Source organism: Zootermopsis nevadensis, unplaced genomic scaffold (genome assembly GCF_977971745.1).
Source record: "Zootermopsis nevadensis isolate Lab colony 2312 unplaced genomic scaffold, Znev_1.0 Znev_ptg000007l, whole genome shotgun sequence".
Lineage (NCBI taxonomy): Eukaryota > Metazoa > Arthropoda > Insecta > Blattodea > Termopsidae > Zootermopsis > Zootermopsis nevadensis.
In genome coordinates, this window is record NW_028259139.1 from 14,618,731 (window position 1) to 14,638,847 (window position 20,117).

Sequence of the window (20,117 nt, forward strand, 5' to 3'; positions counted from 1 at the left end):
TTAGACCACTCCAATGCACAAGGTATAGTGAAATGAACTGCTAAATTAGAACAGGCACATATTAGTGTGCAAGTAAATGACGTGTACCTTCAAGAATTTTTTGTTTCAGCAAAAAACTAAATTTGACAGCACAATTACTAACAAAAAATATTTGATTGCATTGCATTCTTAAGTGAAGCTTTATAATATGAATATGTGTGTGCTTGGAACTGCACTGTAAAAATCTTGTGTTCATCCAACAAATTTATGAAAGTTAACATCTGAATTTCAGAGGTCCACTTGTCAGAATCAGTATTACTTGTGCCCATTTCAAATCATGTTATTGAAATACTATACAACCTTGTGCTCAATTTTCATTTGAATGTTAGAGTATAGCTGCTAGTTTTTAAGGAAGCCTGTGTAAAAATGTTTATAAAACAAAAGCAAGGGGCCCTTTTGATAAAATTTATGCAGGTTAGTCTTCTACAGTTGACCAACAATATTTTTGTTCATTAGAATCAATATGGTGAACAAAAATCCATATTAGCTGATGTGATGTGTGCTTTTTCTTAAAGTACACAGTGGGCCAATTAAAGATAACATTACTGTGTCTTGAATTATGCAGTGGCCCTTTGAAGGTTAAGTACAGCATAATTTATGATCAATTTTGGATTGACTATATGTTGACAGGTTTCAATATCCACCACAGGTGATATGCTTGTAAATGTACTAATTAATCATCTACAACTTTCAAGAAGCCTCTCCACAGTCTCATCCCATGATATTCATTACCTCTTTATCTCGGACTGCCTCGTGTGCTTTCTTTCACTGTCAGACTGAAAAACGTATCGTTCTTTCCTAAAGCAGTTATTTGTTAATTTGCCTTCCAAATTAGCTATCTTTAATTTATTTATTTTTGTTTTTTTAATTCATCGATTAGCTCTTTAAACAGCGTTAACTGATCTCTAATTGTGAAGAGTTGTTTTCTTTGCGGTACGGACTGAATTCTTAAATATTATTTAGATGAGTTTCGGCTTCAAAGGATCAAACATAAACAAAACAGCACTGACATCTTCATCATCATGAGCACCCCAGTTTTCACACTTGAGATGTCTAAGGCCTCCACTCTGGTGTTTTCCTATGTACTACGACCTGTTCACCATTTAAATTATCTTTTTGCGACTGGGAAGAATTGTGCTAGTTCAGTAGTAGTTTTTACCTACTGAGCTATGGGCAGTGGCTGCTGCCGACGAAACGTTTTCCAGTAGTTTAATGCCACTGCGGGAAGATAGCAGGATAACAATTACGTAATGTACGTTGCCAACTTACAACATTGAGTTACTGATGTTGGTAATAATTGTGGTATGATTGAGGAGATTAAATTAATTTGGCTGTGTTCAGTCGTGGCTGTGTTGGTTAACTTATGAAAAGGTGTATGCATAATTTGTGATAACAATTTTTTTATTGGTAAGTTGTAGTATGTCGTATCTGATGTTAGTTTTATTTATTTGTTCAGTAATGAAATATGTTTCAGATATTTGCGTTTCCCTTACGATTAACATAAAATCATGTTTATTATTACGTAATTTTGGTATATTTTTACAACATAAGCTACATTCTGACTTTGATGTTCTTTGGGTATTGACGCGGTGTAGACTAGTAGGTGGATGCGAACGTTTCGTATAAATATGCTGTCTTCATCTTCAGGGCTGAAATGCCGATGCTGAACAATCCAACAACCAGAAAGTTAACTAAAGGCAGAGCGTAAGACGTCACTTCCTAGGTTAAACCATTCCTGCCGTCTAAATTATAACTGTGGATATGATATACTAATGGGATTGTTGGCTTGGTTGAAGGTCTTGATATGTGCAGACTAGGGCATGCTCCTACTTGTGGGAGGGTGATCACATCAGGGAATGTATCAGTTGCTAAGAGAACTTTGGTTGGTGGATATCTGGTAGTTGAATCCAGAAGGGTTGGATGACTTTGGCTGAAGGTGTCAGCAAATTGGGGTAGGATAGTAATTTTAACTGATGGCCTCCAATGTCCTGATGTAGGTAGGCTGTGCCTCCTTTGAATTTCACATGGACATTCATCTTAGAAATGAGGAAAAGCATAGAAATTCTGAGTTAGTGTAGCTCACTAGTTTGAAACTGCTTGTTGAGACATTTGAATAGGGAAGTGGAGGGATGTATATAAGACAAGAGAAGGGGAAGGCTGAGGGAGTAGGCCAATCAAGAAAATAGGGTTGAAAGGAAATGGTCCAAGCCAGAAGGTAGTCTCCAAGCAGGTAACAGGTGGTGGGGACTGGGTACAAAGTGAGAGAAAGATTCAATATTTATCAGGGCCAACCAGAGGACACCATATTCTTGGTGAGATCCTGTTTACATTTCTTCAGGGTATGAATGGGAGGCTTCCATGACCTACATGGGGAGAAGCCATCCTGCCTATTTGAGTCTTTTATCTGCAACTGGATAAAGTGGCCCAGGTTAATGTTGTGTTGTGCCATGCCACAGCAGTTCTCAGGGTTATAAAGACAAATGTGTCAGTGGTACCCTTTGACCCTTTTCGCAATCACATATACAATTTGGCTAATGTATACCATACCACTTGCAGGGATTGGTCTGTGGACCTGGTATCAACCTATGAGTCTACGTGGTGTAAAAACCAAAAGTACTTCCTCATCATCATTCGTACCACATTAAGAATCAAAATGTGTCATACTGATTTTGAATACTTTTTATAGAACTTTATGACTTTTAATTCAGTCCTAAGAATGTGAAGTTTCTGTATCAATCACAAGGACATCTTAACATTAATGACCCATTTTTTTAGGTATTTATGCTTACTAAAATGCATTCTTTAACTTGCTTTTTTTCTTACAGATTAAAGAAACAATGGCACTAGAAGATTATAAGGATGTTGTTGCCACGGCAGCTAGCATTATGACCACTGCTCAGTTTTTTGCAGGAATGTGAGTATACATTTATTTAACGTCATCCAGTTGATGTGATCTGTGTTGTTTTGAATCTTTTCATAATTTTAACGCTTTTCCTTTTTGTCTTATATCTCTGAATAAGTATTTTACATTTATTTTGGAGAGGGTGTTCCCATGTAGCTCATTATTTTGACATATGCTTATCAGTTGCATTTTATAGATCTGATTTGAGAAATCTGTAATTCTGTCATAATTATTCCACTAGTGGAATCCATGGGTAACTGTCTTTTTATTTAAAAATAATATTAAACTGGAAACTTTGAGGTATAGGCTAGAAATTTTTTACAAAATCACTTCAAATGGAAATCCCAGTTATAATAATCATGTGGCAGTTTTTCTTTCAGTGTCTGTTCTTTATGATGGTTTCCTTGCCATTATTTTTTGTTTTTTCTAAAGTCTGAAGTCTTTTTTATCTTCTGTTTTTTGTAATGTTTTGCTACCCATTTCTCTTAGCTACTTTAGTATACTTTCATCTTCCAGTTCTTGCAATCTTTTCTTCACATTTGTTTCTCTGGTTTTCTTTGCTCTAGTTTTCTGGTGCTTTTCTTTTTATTTATTGTGTTTCTATTCTTTGTTTGTTTTGCTGTAATCTCATCTACTTTTGCTGTTCAGTTTCTTACAGTCTCCTGCTTGCCATAAAATGTCTCTGCTTCTTTAACCAATTCTGTTTTTATTCTTCTGTTTCTTTAAATTGCTTAATTTTCTTTAAACTTGAATGTATATGATGCACTAGCACATCATGCATGATATTGATCTTAGTGGGTTGGTCGTCTATGCACATCATGCCTTATCTATACCTTCATTGCAGTAAATATGATTTTTGGCACTGCAAATTTTGATGTCATGTTTGTTAGATAAAATATAGGTTTTTATTTTATTCATTTTAATACTGATATAATTTGTACAGTAGCAGTTTTACAGTTGATATTTCAAGGGTCATTATTTTTACCACAGCTCCTTTGTGCAGAGGGAGGAGGTAGAGATGATTGAAGTTAACACACTCTGTATTCTGTTGATGGATTCATAAATATAAATTAACAGCAGACTGTTAATGATTTACATAGTTTCAAAAGTGTCATGCATAATTATATTTTAAATTTACTCTGGAATGACTATGTAGAATTTATAGAATGTAAATTATGTAAAATTAAGTGTATCATCTGTTTTAACTGTCTGATGCTAGTTTATCTTGGTATTTCACCACAGAAGAGCATCAGTTATTTTTTCTTGATATCTTATAATCATACTTTGTCAAATTTAATTTCATTTAGGGGCACTTGTCCTTGTGTGAATTTATTTTGTAGGGTAGTTTTGAAGAGGACTAATCAGAATATATAAAATATGATAATGTGGGTAACCACAGTAGTGAGTGAAGGACTCTGATATGTTCAGTTAAAGAAGAACAGTGCTTGGATTAGATCTTATATGAGTGGGTTATATGTTTGAGAATTGACACAAATTGTAGAACATATTGCAAAGGAAGAAGGCTGCACATAATTGTTAATTGAATTGGAAATTCAGTTCAATTAAAATTATTTATTTAAGTGTTTGCCAACAGAAAGAAACCAATAACAGGCAAACACTGATAATTCAGTTCAATTCCTTTATTAGAGTGTTTGCCAACAGCAAAGAGCCTATGACAGGCAAACATTAATACAAAAGTACAACAAAAAATACAAATAAATATAAAAACAAATAAACTACCAATGTAAACACTAATATAAATGTAAAACACTAAAAAAATACTAAAACAAAATAAAAGCAATAATCAAAATAAAACAAATAACCAAGCTAGATCACCCGTCTAGACCACTCTCTAGATCATTTCTCTTATTGAGAAAGTGCCCTCAAAAGAAACAATGTTTATGCCAAATACATCCAAAAATTTACAAACGTCATTTGCAGCAATGACACACCTGGCTGAAGGACTGTGTCTAAGCACACTGCACACACTAAACATAGAAAATTCTCTTATTTGCCTTGACGGCACATGAATACCAACAGTTTCCATGATGGAACTGCAATTTATTTTGCCCTTAAATACATTAATAAGAAATAAAGCGTTGAAATGCCGTCGTCTGGAATAAAGTGTTCTGAAACTTAAAGTAGTTAAAATCAATTCATATTTATGTGTGATATTAAACTGAAAAAAATCGGTAATTGCACAAAGTGGCAAATTTCCTTTCAATATTTTCTAATTTATTAGAATCTGCCTGTGTAAGATTATTCCATACGACCAAGGCATACTCAAGCTTTGACCTAATTAAAGCATTATACAAAACAACAAGACTGTCTAAAGAGGAAGAATTATATGTAATAAAACGAATAAGCCCCAAGGTCCTTAGTGCCTGAAAATGAACAAAATTTACATGACAATGAAAATATAGTTTACTGTCTAAGAAAACACCAAGATCTTTTATACAATTAGTATACAAGATTAAAATGTTACTAACAAAGTAATTAAAATGAATACTGTTGGTTTTACGTTTGAACGATATAATTTTGGTTTTCTCTGTGTTAAGTTCCATATTATTATCATCACACCACTGATGTATGGAATGAATATCTGCTTGAAGAGATTTGAAGTAATCCACAGATTCTCATGTTAATATCAGAGCTGTTCACCTCATCTTAGTTTTATTTGTGGGGTAAATTCTGAGAATGAGACAGGTAATATGACCTTTTTTCAATTGGAATATGTTTTTGAAAATAAAGTATATCATATGTAGCATGCAAAATGTGGACAGAATTTTGATCAGAAAAATGTGAAGGGAAGAGATCACTCTGAAGACCTCGGTATAGATGGAATGATATTAAAATTGATATTAAATAAATAGAGTGGAAGTTTGTGGACTGGATTTATCTGACTTAGGGCATGGACCATGTTGGGCTGTTGTGAACATGGTAGTGAACTTTTGGATTCCATAAAAGGCAGGGAATCTCTTGACAAACTGAGTGACCGTAAGCTTCTTAAGAAAGACTTTGCTTCGCACAGTTAGTTTCTGTAGCATGATTAAGTATTTATTGTTTCAGGTTTATTTGCAAAGATATTGTGAAGAAAGGATCAACAGAAAATGTGTCTGGTGCACCGTTTATTGGTGGTTCTGCAATGTGAGTATAGAGTAATCAACACTAGTAAGATTTTTGCTTTTTAAATAATTATGATTAAGCAATATGATAAAACATGAGCTGGGATAGCTGAGTCAGTACAGTGACTAGCTATGGGCTGGATGACTGGGGTTCGTTCCCCAACAGGGGTAGAGGATTTTTCCTCTGGCCTCTGCGTCCAGACCGGCTCTGGGGCCCACCAAGCCTCCTGTCCGATGGGTACAGGTGTTCTTTCTTGGGAGTAAAGCGTAGCTGGGGCGTGATGCTAATCACTCACCCCCATTCAGTGCCGAGGTCAAGAAAGAGTAGGAGCTGTACCTCCACTCCCCACAAGCGCCTGCATAGGCATGTAGCGGGATGTAAAAAAATGATCAAAACATTCATTAGTTATCCTACTTGTCGGCATAAGCAGAAATCTCAGGTAGTGATGTAGGGCTTAGTATATAATCCCATCCTCTATAATTGCTTCAGAGAAAAGAAAGAATGGTCTAATGGTTGCTTCATTTCCTGCAGGGGAATTCTAATGATGCAATACAGCAATATCTTGAATGATCCGGCCATGACCCGTGTGAATATAGTTGGTGTTACTCTTAACTTGGGGTATCTTTTGTGCTATTATATATATTCTGAGAATAAGGTAAGCTGAATTCTAATGTTCTCATACATTTAAATTTCAACATGTACTGTGTTCTTTCTATGAAGTGTATAACATGAATGGACAGATCTTGTGCATTTCTTTGTCCATATAAAATGATGCATTGTAATCTTTGTGTGGAATTACATCCATGACTACCTATAGTACCATAGTTTTTCTTAAAATAAACTGTATTGAAATTTTTAAATTGCTATTTATTTTATAGATCACATACGTATTCAGTATTTATTAAGTGTATGTGTTTTAGATTAACCTTCTACACATATTTCTAATATGTAAATTTTGTAAACAGCGTACACTGTAATGGGCACATGGTCTTGTAACTGTCACATTATGCACGGATTTACCATATTATTATGTACTTTCATTAAATTCAGGTCCTGTAATCAAAAGAGCGTGACATCACACGTATATTTTCTATTATTTTCTGTATGGTATGTGGGCAGCTCTTCATGGTTTTAAAAGAGATTTTCCTTCCAAAAAATCAAGTATGCATTTCTTTCTTCCCTTTTTTAATTCCATGTATCTACCTACAGCTAATTTATTTCCTTTTAAAGGTTTTATCTGCTTTTAGAACAGTTCACTAAGCACAGGTACCACACCGTGAGGTCACTTACTTTATTTGCATTGTTTTTAGGACCTTAGTGGTGCAGCGTGACACGTATACACACATATTTTGATATTGTACTAGGTTCAGCTGTGGACCTTAAATTGTGTGTGCATACACATGTGCACATGCACATGTGGAGGCCTATACAGGGGTGCTCCACACATTCTTGTACCGTTTCAAATGATTAGCTGTGTGAGCATGGAATTAATTTTCTACATTTCAGGAACTCTCTCTGCCTCCATCCTCAGGGATGAAAGTGTAACTTCGAGACAACCATTCAGACTTAGATGTGAGAGCAGTAGATATATGTTTAGAACTTTGATAAGTTTTTAAAAATAGCAGTTGTTAATCCCACATATATCTAAAGCATAAAACAATGGCGTGATGACAATAAAAAATTAATTTGCGTTTCATGTGTGTTATTATAATTGATGAAGAATGTAGGTGCGTGATATGTGGTATGGTTGACTGTCCAGTCCAGTAACTGAGGTTAACGGACCCAACCAAGTAGGTGCCCCTTCCTTTTTTGCCTGAGGATGGAAACAGAATTCTAAAATGGTGCATTCTTTTGAATATCAGATGATAGGTAAGTAAGAGAAAATAGTAATCCTGAGTGTAACACACCATCATCATAACCCTTTAAAATTAAAAAAATTCTTATGGTTGCTGCTGATTTTTAATTTACTTGGAAATATATCAGCAGTTTCCATATGACTGAGGCAGACAAAGGTTGGATGGTAGTATGTATTTCTTTAGCAGCTTATAAACCTTTTATTTAAAGTTGTCTGAGGCTTATTATAATCTCCAGAGAAGTAAAAGCAGCACAATTATGTTGTTACAGTTTCTAATGACTAGTGACATGTATGAAAATAATAGTTTTATTTTATAACAAAAGAATGTTTCTAATAAAGTGTTTTATTTTTGTAATTAGAGAGAATTGCAGAAGCAGATATTTTACACCACAGCATTTGTGGCTGCCTTAATTGCCTATGTATTTTGGGAAAATCCTGACTTTGTGGAATTTCGGTATGGATTAATCATCACAACGCTTTTCATGCTTTTAATTGCCTCTCCACTCCTTTCATTGGTAAGTTATAGAAACAAAATTATATTCTCCTTACCCTTATCAAAAGGTAAAGATGTGAGGATCTGTATTACTGTAACTCTGAGCAAAGTATACCTTGAGGGAAGTTTATGGGTCCCTATACTTATTTTTAACATGGTATTGGTCAAATTAAATCCATTTTGAATACAGGTAACGCTCGATTTGTGCCGATTCAGAATAACGCTGATTTTGAAACCAGCAAGTCAAAAAGTGGAAAAAATATATTTCACTATTATTTATAACGTTTTACAATGTATCTCATACAGATTTTTATACTAAATCGTAATTCTCACATTGCTGATTTTGAATAAAAATTATAAATGCAGTCATCTCTGCAATTACGTATGTTTCGTTAATGCGAATTTGCTCCAATGAGATCGATGAATCGGTAAAAGCTGTTTGTGAAATGCAAACTTTTGCATATGCTAGTTTGCTCTTATGCAATACCATTCCTGGCACTTTAAACTTTCAAAGGACTAATTTAATCTCTGCAGAGGTACCGGGGTTATTTTTACTACGCGATTTTCTATAGGTCGGCGTCTTACATGATTGCAACTATTACATAACAGCAGAGCTGGCTGTACATTCAATCACATGAAAGAATCGCAGTCAATTGCGAGGACCAACGAATTGCCGATTGTAAGTGTATAAAATATATTTTTTAAATTCCCTTTATTTTATTTACGTTATTTCAGAGCTTTAAACGTAATGCCATCATTATATTACTCGTCAGTGTTTGGGTGCTGGGAACGCATGTCATTGACTTCCCATTGATTTACACTATAAAAGAGTTTCAATTTACACCGGTTCATCCAGGAACGCATCCCCGGCGTAAATCGAGGGCTACCTGTATATGCTGGATCATAAGTTCAAATCCCCATTATGTCATGGATTGAGTGTGCTCAAGCAGTGATTCTTGGGAACTGTAGGTTAACTCTTGTGGAAACTGCTGCTTTTATCAGGGCTTTTAACGTTGCTTCTCCTTGGTGGAAACATCTAGTGTAGCAACTATCTGTTACTCTACTCTCAGTTGGCACAGGCGGATTTCAAATGAACCACACTGACAGCATGTGACTAAATGGAATGGTTCTTATTATTGATTAATACATGTCTCAATGAATGCAGAAACCCTAGTAATGCAAATATAAGTGTAAAGGAAATAAATGGTGTGGGCTTCTAAGTGACCTTTGCACTACAACCATCAGCTAATTTGATATGGTTTCTTGTTCTTCTTATCTTCGAACAGCCCCCATGCCCATGGCAAAGCACAATCCTACTTAGTGAGATCTCATGATAATTTCCTGGTTTCAGGGAAAGAATGAAGCCGTGGTAAATGAATAATGTTTATTTGCAGGGAGATGTGATTCGGACAAAGAGTACTGAAATGCTGCCGTTCCCTCTGATATTATCAGGAACTGTAGTTACATTTTTGTGGCTTCTGTATGGTATAATAATTAAAAACTCATTCATTCAGGTAAGACTTTTATGTGTGTTTCTTTCTTCTTTTACCGTGCTTAAGAGAAATTCTTAGTCTTAACAGTCTCACAACGAAAAGTGTTATGTGCTATGAAGTTGATGAAACTGAAGCAGCAGATGTTCCACCTGGTATTAAGGTTTCCGCATGATCTACTAATTATGAAAATTTGCCACAAGTGGCATGAGAATGATTAAACTAAACTAAGCAAGCCCAGGTGGAAGTATGGAGAAAATGCATGAACATATCAGATTGATTTTAGAGTATCAGTCACGTTACTTGAGGATGCAAAATCTTAATAAGATGTACCTAAACTGCTGTGACCTTACTGTTGAGAGTTGTTCAACACACTTTATGCCATGAACAAGGTACAACTACTGTAATTTCAGACAGGAACTGGAGATTTTTCTGTTCACATTAAAACATTGGCTTCAGATTTCCTAAAGAACAACAGGACTATTTACTGAAAGCAGACAAATTGTAAAAGAATGTTACAAGAGTCACAGAAGAAGAAAAGCAGAATTACTCTCATAACTACAGATATTCAGCAGGCACATTTTGTTCCTGTGCTGTCTGCTGGTCCTGCTTTCTACAAGCACAAAAAATAAGGGCTTTCATTTGTGGTGTTCGTGATTATGCAGCTGATTAAGGTTTCATGTTTGTCTAGAATGAAATGGTGAGAACGAGGGGCAGTGATGTAGTTCACTCTAGATATGCATGTTGAAGGGCTTTTGATTGAAATGTAAACCAACCTCTGAAAACTGGTTAAATTCTATTAGACTTTAGGGTGCAATATCCAAGAATACAGCCATCTTCAACCATGTGAAATGTTAGTGAAGAACTTAGTTCTTGATCAGTTTGTTTTTGTGACTGTAAATGTGGAAGGCATATTGGCAAGTTGAAGCAGAGATACTCTGCACACCTACTAAATAAAAAGAAGATTAAGGATTGGATTCTGTACGGTTCTGACGATGGTGTGATAAAGTCAGGTTTATTGGGTTTTTGGACTTCGTCCGTCGTCCAAGGTTAAAACGCGCATGACGTTTCAAAAACCAAATCCGTTTTGGTCTTCAGGTATATGGGGCAGGGGCATCTACTCTGTCTTGGTTTGATGTATTTTATTTCCTCCTCCTTTTTAGTTTTAGTCTTTTACTTTTATACCTTTTTCATAAATCTCATTTATATATCTTTTTATTGTCTCTGGTCAACAGAACCTGATCTGAGGTGTTTACACTTATGTTTCTATTCTGACCCAGGTTGTCCAGTGATTGAGACTAGATCTTTCTAATGGACCCAACAGAGTAGGTGACCCTGCCCCATACTCCTGAAGACAAAAATGGATCCCATATTTGAAACGTCGTGCACATTTTAACCTTGGGCGATGGATAAAGTGCAAAAACCCAATAAACCTGGAAGATTAAGGGTGTTCAAAATATTTTGTGTTCTTTGGCTTTTGCAAAGGTCTTTATCCATAGTCTTTCAATTAATCTCCTTTATCTTCATATTTCCTTTGCTTAGTGTCTGTGGTGATTATTTTTATCTTGCATGAAGTAAACTAAATTTCTTGTTCCTTTGTTCTCAGCGTTTTTGATTTTGGTTGCCTGGTTTGATACTGTATCATTTTACTGTTGATCCTTTTGATTAACAAGTTTTTCCAGTTTGAAATGTGCTCTTATTTAAATTAATTTATGCACAGAGTATTTAGTTGCTTCATTATGTCAGTATTTTTGTGTTAAATCCAGTAGTGCATAACCTATTATTTTTCTGATGAGTGTCATTCACATATTGTAGTTGGAATAGGTCCTTCTTGTGTAATATCCATGTTTTATCTTCATAAACCAACATATTTATTCCTAAAAATCTTGTAAGCTTTATTTATTTAATTTTTATTTTGTTTGTTGGGGGTTTGAATATTTCATGTATGATGCCCATTATGTCAGTGCTTTGTTTTAATATTTCTCAGGTAACCGTTTCTTATGATCAAATATTAAGTAGTAATCATAAGTTTGCCTGTTAATTAATTGTGTTATAAATTGGCTCGCTGTTCAAATGACCATAATTTTATTGCTATCACTTCTTATAATAGCAACAAATCATGTAATGACTGAGTACTAGGAAACATTGTCTAAAAATGCTAACAGGTTCTGTTTGTTTCTGCAAGGAAGCTAAACACATACTCTAAAATATTTTTAAATTTGAAATGTTTATAAGCTGAGCATTATCTTTTGTCAACATCTCACTGTACTTTAAAGTGATCAGCTTATTTTTGATGTAATTATGTATAAGGCCTTCCACCAGTTTATACCCAACATTGTATTGTTCCTAAATAGTTAATCTGTTTTGCACATAACTCTTCATAAAGCTAGCTGAATTTGGTGTCTCATGAAACAGTTCATGTCACCAGGAAATACAAGTTAAATGAAACTTTTGCTCTTTTTTTTTCAGTTCCAAAATGCAGTGGGCTTTACACTCTTTTCTATTCAGTTGTCGCTGTTTGCCATCTATCCCAGCAGGCCTCAAAAGAAGGATAAGAAGAAACAGTAATACTTTTTTAAGAATACTTTGTTAAAGTTTTACTGAAGGCTATTACAGTGAGGAAAGCATTTTACCATTACCATAAAGCCAACTTAAGAATTATAAGGTGTAAAACTACAAAAATGAGAAGAATAGTAGAAGAAATACTTTGTTATCAGTTAGTATTTTATGTTCCAATTATGAAATACTGAAATATGTATGTTTCACACCTTTATGGTCACAAAAATGAAAACAGTTTGGTTAAAGAAACAATTTATTTATGGCATTTTAGGAACCTTGTATTTTTTAACAATTTTATGCAACCCTCACTGTAAATAATTTTAATGTTAAATATTAAAGTTATAAATATGCAGTTATTACATATATATAATGTTAATCTTGATGTACAATTTTATAGCAATAACAGCGTAATTTTATTAAATTTATATTCTTAAGTACAGAAGATATTTGGAACCAAATATGGAATATGGAAATTATCACAATTTTTATGGATTATTTAGTAAGTAGTGGTACAATTTTTTTTTATTCAATGAGGAACTGTAATATCTTGAATACCAAACTGGATAATGCCAAATTTGCTTTATCCACTCAGAAAGTAATTTAGTTGGTACACCATATTCAGTATTATGATATTTCTGAAAGTGTATTGCAAGTAATCATTCAGAAATTAAGTTGAAATTATTGGAACCTTCTAGGATTTCATATAATATTTCAGACATTATGTTGGGAAATCAACGTATTTAACCCTTTGAAGCTGAAGCTCGTCAAAATAATATTGAGGAATTTAGTCCATACCGCAAAGAAAACACAACACTTCACCATTACAAACAACTGATTAATGCTGTTCAAATCATTAATCTTTGTTTACAGTGAGAATCATACAGAATCCATCAATACAGAATGCAGTCGATGATTGTTAAGCAGCTAGTACATGTAATTACCATTCAGCTTTCAAAGGTTAATGGACTTTTTGGGAACACTGACTAGTAGAGACATACAAAATGAATGCCAAGTTGAATTTGAGGTATTCATGGCAGTGAGTCTAAAGATTGCTGTCTTCTGGGTTGATGCGCCATGTAGTCTGGTAGAAGTTTACCGACGTTTTAGAGGTCCTTGATACCTCCATCATCACAAGAACGTTTGAAACGTCGGTAAACTTCTACCAGACTACACAGCGCAACAACCCAGAAGAGAGCAATCTTCATATCACAAGTTTTTTTATCGAAGTTGGGTCCCGCGACTAGGAGTAGATAAAAGACAGTAGGAAAGTTAGGAGACTAATAACATGTATCAGATTCCTGATTGCATGAATTAATTCTTTGCATACTGTACCCCTTTTCTTCATTTTGATATTAATTTTTATAATTGATTCAAGTAGTTTTTTCCTTTAAAGTGCAAAATGAGGTGCTTCCTGTATTGATTAATACAAAATGTTATCTGTTCATTATGCAACAAACACTGTTCCATAGGGAACTGCTCATATAGGTTTTAATACTAAAGCCATATTGCTTTAGGGAAGTGTGGTAAGTAATTGTAGTAAAGGGTCACAGTCTTCTCTCCATGTGATATTCGTAGCTAAATTGTATTTTGCTTTTATTTTTTAATTAAATTTTGCTTTTTTATGTGCATTTAAACTTCTCACTGCTCTACCAAACACTGAGAGTTGTGGACAAAGGTGTTCTATCAAATATTTTGAGTGCAGTAAGATAATTGCATGTTTGAAAGGTGTTACAGCAAAAATAAAACTGCAAGAAATGCCTTTAACCAGGTGGGCCTTTCCAATGTGTAGCAAATATTACCCACATTATATTTTTGTTGCCCACAGTAAATGTATGCAAGTTATTGTGAAAACAAACGAAAACAAAAATGCTTCTAATTTAAAAACAAATTGCTAATTTGGGTCAGAATTATCATGGCCCAGAATCTAGTCCATTGTTCCTATTGAAACATTTTTATATATTTGAATGATTGTGTTCTTTAAACAAATTATCACAAGGCACAGTAAAATGTGAATGGATAAGCACTTAAATGGCTGTGACTTTGTACATTCCACCAGTAAACTGGTTGATGAGATGCAGTGCCAGGTTCCTCATTGAATATTGATATTTGATTCTGTTAAAGAACTTACCAAATGCTCATTCATTTTGTTGGCCAAAATTGTGATCATGTTGTGACATACTGTATTTATTCATCTAATGTCCCTCTTAATATAATACCCCCTCTCCTGTTTTTGGGAAGGAAATGTGTAGATTTATTTTATCATATAATTCTATTGTGGTGTGTTATTTAGTTCTAATTACTGATTGCACAAGAACTCTGCCCCTGTCAATCCCAAGGAACTCACACTAACGAGTTCTAAAAATTTCTATTAACTGCTTCTGGAAGATTAATCACTGTGGCATGCCAACATCAGTACTTTTCCTAAATAGCTTCTTGCTGTGGAATGGAGGTTACTCAAAACAGACCTGCTAATTAAACACGATGTTACATCCCAGTCATGTGAGAGTGCTAGGTGTGACTCATTACTCATGGTTTTAGAGTGTGGCATTTAAGGGTGCCAGACAGAGATGGGACATCAAGATAACTAAGTTAATGGAGAAACATTTGCAGCAAGTCTATAAAAGTTGGAAAAAAGTGGTGTATGCTACAGAAAATAACAGCAAATGTCATGTATGAAGCTTTTTTTACATAGTACCAAGAATCTGTTTAAAGGATTAATCTACAAATTGACCCACTCCCCTAGTTTAATTGTTAAAAATAATGGGTTAAAGACTGATATTATATTAGTAAATACAGTATTGTATTTGACTGCCAAAAAAGTGTTTATTTTTTATATACCATAATTTTGTAATAATGTTTTGCCTGACACTCTTTATGAATGCTTGAAAGAGGCTTGGGGTCCTAAGGTGATTGACAGGGCTGCATTAGATATAAATTGAGTGTGATATTTGTATGATGTGTTCTGGTTGCATCAGTGAAACATATAAACAACTGGTGTATCTTTGCTTTGTGTGAAAGGGTTAAATGTGCCAAATTATTCAAAACTTTAATATATAAATAATAAAACATTGTAACTTATGTTTGGCTTCCATATATACAGGATGCCCTTTTAGAGGTTCCATAGTTTCAGGAAGCTATATATTATTAACTATTAAAGATGTATAGTAGCATTTGACACAGAAATGAAGTCTATGTGAAGGAGTTTTTGTTAATTCCCATGACTCCTGTAGTAACATGTCTGACATCCAACTGAAACTTCATTTCAAACCAGACGTAGCTTAACATCTCTGGTATAGCAGCAACGACAGCTGCAGGTACCCAGCATTTTGAGTTCATTTGTGTTGTCCAGTAGGCCTATATACTTCACTCTTGACATAACCCCACAGGATGAAATTAGACTCTGTGGACTTCCCCTTCCAGTTCACTAACCAGGGAATCTCACATCAAGTGCTTCATCAACTCTTGTTGTAATGGGGAAGAACACTCTCATTTAGAAGAATTTTAATCCCTCCAGCTGTAGGATGGTGTATATCTCAAGCATGCCAATGATAGATGATAGCATTAACAGTAGCTTCAGCAAAGAAAAGGGTCTTATGAGTATGTTATGTAGCGACCCACACTAGACATTAATTTTGCAGTCATGGACATGCTGGATAATTTCTGTGGGATTCTCAGTTCCCAATATGAAGCAGGTATGCCTGTTTACCACCGCCAGTGTGAAAAGGGGCTTCATTCATGAAAATAACTTTTTTCAGGCAATACATATTGTCTGCTAGACGATTCAGAACAAAGGCAGAAAAATGAGAGCATAGTATTTTGTCTTCTTCCTTAGTCTGTTGAAAAATTTTGTTTGTATGTGTATGGACATAGCCATTTATGCAAGTTGTTGTACAAAGTTGTTTGTGATATGTGCAGTTCCTGGCTGCATTGTTTCACAGAGTTCTTCTGGCTGCCTGAGAATGAACATGATATGCGTTCAACATCTGAAGTTTCTGTCTGACCAACATGCTTTCTTTTCTTCAAAACACCACTGGTATTTCAGTACTTCTTATACATCTTGATGGTTCTGTCTGTAGGTCTCTGTGGTGCATTTGTTAAAATGCCCTTTGCATAAGAACAACAAACTTCAGTTGGCCATAACACACACTGTGGTTTCACTTGCAGTCTCTCCATCTTTTTAAAGATGCTGATCACATAAGGAACACTTTTGTGCAATTGAATCTGTGCAAGAACACAACGGTAACATGCTAACAAAAATTGTTTGAGATATGCTTGATTTCTGTCTCACATACTGTTACATATCTTTATTGGTTAATAAAATATCTTTAACACAATGGAATCTTTGAGAGGACACCTGTTTAATAGCAAAAATCTGCTCTCCCAGCCCATCTGATTTCTTCCAAGTGATGTGTCATAGAAACGATGGTACATGCGAAAAGAAAAGTTCATTTTAGCATAACAATACTGGGAAAATTATAGATTTTTCTGTTTTAAAAATCAGGCACATGGCCATACAAAAAGCTTATACAACTGTGTCACTGATGCATCATGTTGCAGAAAAATGATGAACACAAAAATTGTTTCTTTGGAGAGAAAATCCTTGGAAAGTTATTGATTTATTTTTCCTTTCATATCATAGTCACCTTTAACAAACAGTCTTCTTAAATATGATATCAAAATATTTCATTTATTTGTCAGGTATTATCACATTCTATGAAAGTATGTTTTATCATGTCAAGACTGGCTGGTGAGACTTATGTATTTAAAGTGCCTTTAATAGTCTTACAATAGTAATGAGATTCCCATGGGTTCATTCCATTTTATGATAATATTGTTGAAATATTTTAAATAAAATAAAATACAAGAAATGTAGTTTGTTTAATGCATTTTATCTTGTGTAAGACAGATCTTTTCCATATCTTTTGTTATGTTGTCATCTGAAATTATGTTTCTCCCTGGAATTCACTTGTTTTAAGTAGTGGATTGTTGCTGCAATAAAAGGAGGAATGAGACATTTTAAGGTGAACAGGTAAGGCATCTCTTGTGTGACAAATGGATGCTTGATGTAGGAGAAATTAGGACTGTATGTATGTTAGGTTAGGTTTTGTTAACAACAGAGCCTTGGAGAGGAATGCTCTTGATAGGGGATTGTAATTTATTTTAGGAGAACTACTTAGAAAATGAAACGACGCAATTCTGTAGTAAATTATGTTGAGAATATGGAGGAAAATGAAAAATAATATAAATATATTACAGTTAACTCATACATTCAACACTCAAATCAGAAGGTTGACTGTTGTGTGCAGAAGCTTTTCCTATGCCAATTTTTTCACTTCTGTCCATCCAAAGTAGGTTCTTTACCAGACTTAAGTAATTCTCAGCTCGGTAAAGTGTCATGATGAATCACAGAAGCATTGCAGTTTTTGTTGCAATCTGTATGTCGAATGGCTCTTGGGTCCCATCCAGCCTCCTCCAATTTCTGAGCACTTTTCCCAGGAGTAAAGATAGCCGGAGTGTGTCTCACCACTTAGCTCTGTGTAGTATGAACAATAAGAGAGTACAGAGCTTTATTTTCATGCTCCAAAGAACATTTTCATAATGTAGTGTTTATCCATAAGGTTTACTTCACTAGATATGCCCTAATATTGTTCCTGTAATCTCTAATGTTACTGAAATGTAGTTTATAGTAAAAATTCAATTCAATTAATGTAGTGCATAAGGTTTTTTCCTTATATTTCAGTAATGTGTGTACTAATAACGTTGGTAAATACACACTGAACAGAAGGGAATGTGCTGTCATTTACACTGGAGAGTTAATCATGTCAACACATCAAACAAATTAAAAATTTAAATATATTGTAACCTAGATATTTACATACAATGGTTATATCTGTCAGTTATAATTAGATTATACTTCGGTTTTGTAGTGCAGCATCACTGTGTGATGTTTTGTAGGATCTTGATTGTTCTTTCCATCAGTTGTAACACTCACATTACACTAATTATAGGTATTCAAGATTATATTTCTGCTGTGACAGATGTTATGGCATGGCTATGACATGGTAACTAGAGACTCAGTTTTGAAAACAGGATGTGTCATATGAAGGTATAGTTGGCAGTAAGATAGTGGGGGACTTTTGTATGTATCATACATTTATACCCATTGGATTATTTATATCTAACATCCAGTACAACTCAGTTTTACACAGATTGTGTTCCATGATGAATTTCCTGTATAACTGTCCAGTTGAATTGTTAACAATACTAAATTTGGAAATTCTGTCATGTGTAAGGTGGAAGATGACCATCTTAAATCCTCTCGTACTTAGTATTAACCTCTCCTTCACCTATTGTGCCTTGGTTTAATAAACAAGGTTGTGGAGACCAAGCCATGTCAGTGTAACCATCATATATGATACAGAGGAAGAATCATAACCATGATTTAGGTGGAGGATTTGTGGTTACACCACAGTGAGTATGAAGTTTTGTGTCTTCTGGGTTGTAGCATCATGTAGTCTGGTAGAAGTTTACTAATGTTTCAGAAGTATATGCAGTCTCCATCATCAGGGTGTTCTTAAAATTCTTCCAGACTACATGGCATTACAACCCGAAAGACAGCCATCTTCATAATTTAGGTAGATTGATTTCAAGTTTAAGGGTCATGTGCCATTTCTTCAGTGGTCTTCCTTACCGCCCCATTAAAGTTGGGGAGAGTACCACCTCAAACCTGTCCAGAGGCTAACTAAAGCCAGCATCCCTTTCACTCAACTGTATTTTGACAAACTCGGCCGAGGTCGATGGATTTTAAGGATGATAAAATCTGTAGCACAACTTCCTTCGGAGGGGAAGTAAATCCGGTGGTACCATGACGTAGATTTACAGCATGTAAAAGAACCAAACGAGATGTTTCAGCGGCCATTTCTCACCTAAGTTTCCTGGTTCACTGCTAGATGGCAGCCGAATCAGGTTTGAGTATAAATTGTGTAGAGTTACTACTCTCACTAACACAGGAATGTCCATTGGGCGTTGTTGGACACAGAAATATAATATAGTAGACACTTTGAAAATATGGTATTGACTTTGATTTGGTGTTGGGGTATACTGGTGAAGGTTGAAGTCACTGCTGTTTTTAGTGTTGTGCATTGAACTCCTGTCCATTTTTACCTTGGCATTAAGTGAAGGTGAGAGAAGCCAGATATAATTTTGAAATCTTGGCACTCAGCCTGATTAAAACCTTTGCTTGCTGTTACAGAAGTTTTCAAGATCTTATTCAGACAAACAATACTTCATATTTGGGTAATCAGGCAGTTGCAGTAGCTGAAGATGATTGTCTTCTGGGTTGGTATGCCATATAGTCTGGTATAAGTTTACCATTGTTTCAGAAGCAGCAAACACCTCTGAAACATTGGTAAACTTCTACCAGACTACATGGTGCAACAACCCAGAAGACAGCCATCTTCTTATAACAGAAAAATGTAGGTAAATCAGTGCATCAAGCAACTATTATCTTACAACCCCAGTGTTAGGAGTAGTATCAATAAACCTCATGGAGCAGAATCATTCTTCAGAAGCTAGTATTGTGCTGAGTTAATGGAATTCCCCATATTTTATGGAATCTGAAGGTTCATTACCATGTTCACAAGAGCTTGTCAC

The 20,117-nt window shown here is 34.8% G+C and overlaps 1 protein-coding gene across 1 annotated transcript; it reads left to right on the plus strand.

Annotated features, from left to right (window-relative positions):
• Window positions 1-1,322: 1,322 nt before the first annotated feature.
• On the plus strand, window positions 1,323-17,336 carry LOC110833538 (sugar transporter SWEET1). Its single transcript, XM_022071733.2, has 7 exons — window positions 1,323-1,446; window positions 2,865-2,953; window positions 6,011-6,088; window positions 6,599-6,722; window positions 8,282-8,437; window positions 9,810-9,929; window positions 12,375-17,336. The coding sequence occupies exons 2-7, from the start codon at window positions 2,877-2,879 to the stop codon at window positions 12,471-12,473; spliced, it is 654 nt and encodes a 217-aa protein (XP_021927425.1). The 5' UTR covers window positions 1,323-1,446; window positions 2,865-2,876; the 3' UTR covers window positions 12,474-17,336.
• Window positions 17,337-20,117: the final 2,781 nt, after the last annotated feature.

What these genes read in the sequence shown, in the direction of transcription:
- LOC110833538 (XM_022071733.2), top strand. Translation starts at nt 2,877, where the DNA reads ATGGCACTAGAAGATTATAAGGATGTTGTTGCCACGGCAGCTAGCATT. An exon ending in GCTCAGTTTTTTGCAGGAAT is followed by an intron (nt 2,954 to 6,010) that starts GTGAGTATACAT and finishes TTATTGTTTCAG; the next exon opens with GTTTATTTGCAAAGATATTG. An exon ending in TTTATTGGTGGTTCTGCAAT is followed by an intron (nt 6,089 to 6,598) that starts GTGAGTATAGAG and finishes CATTTCCTGCAG; the next exon opens with GGGAATTCTAATGATGCAAT.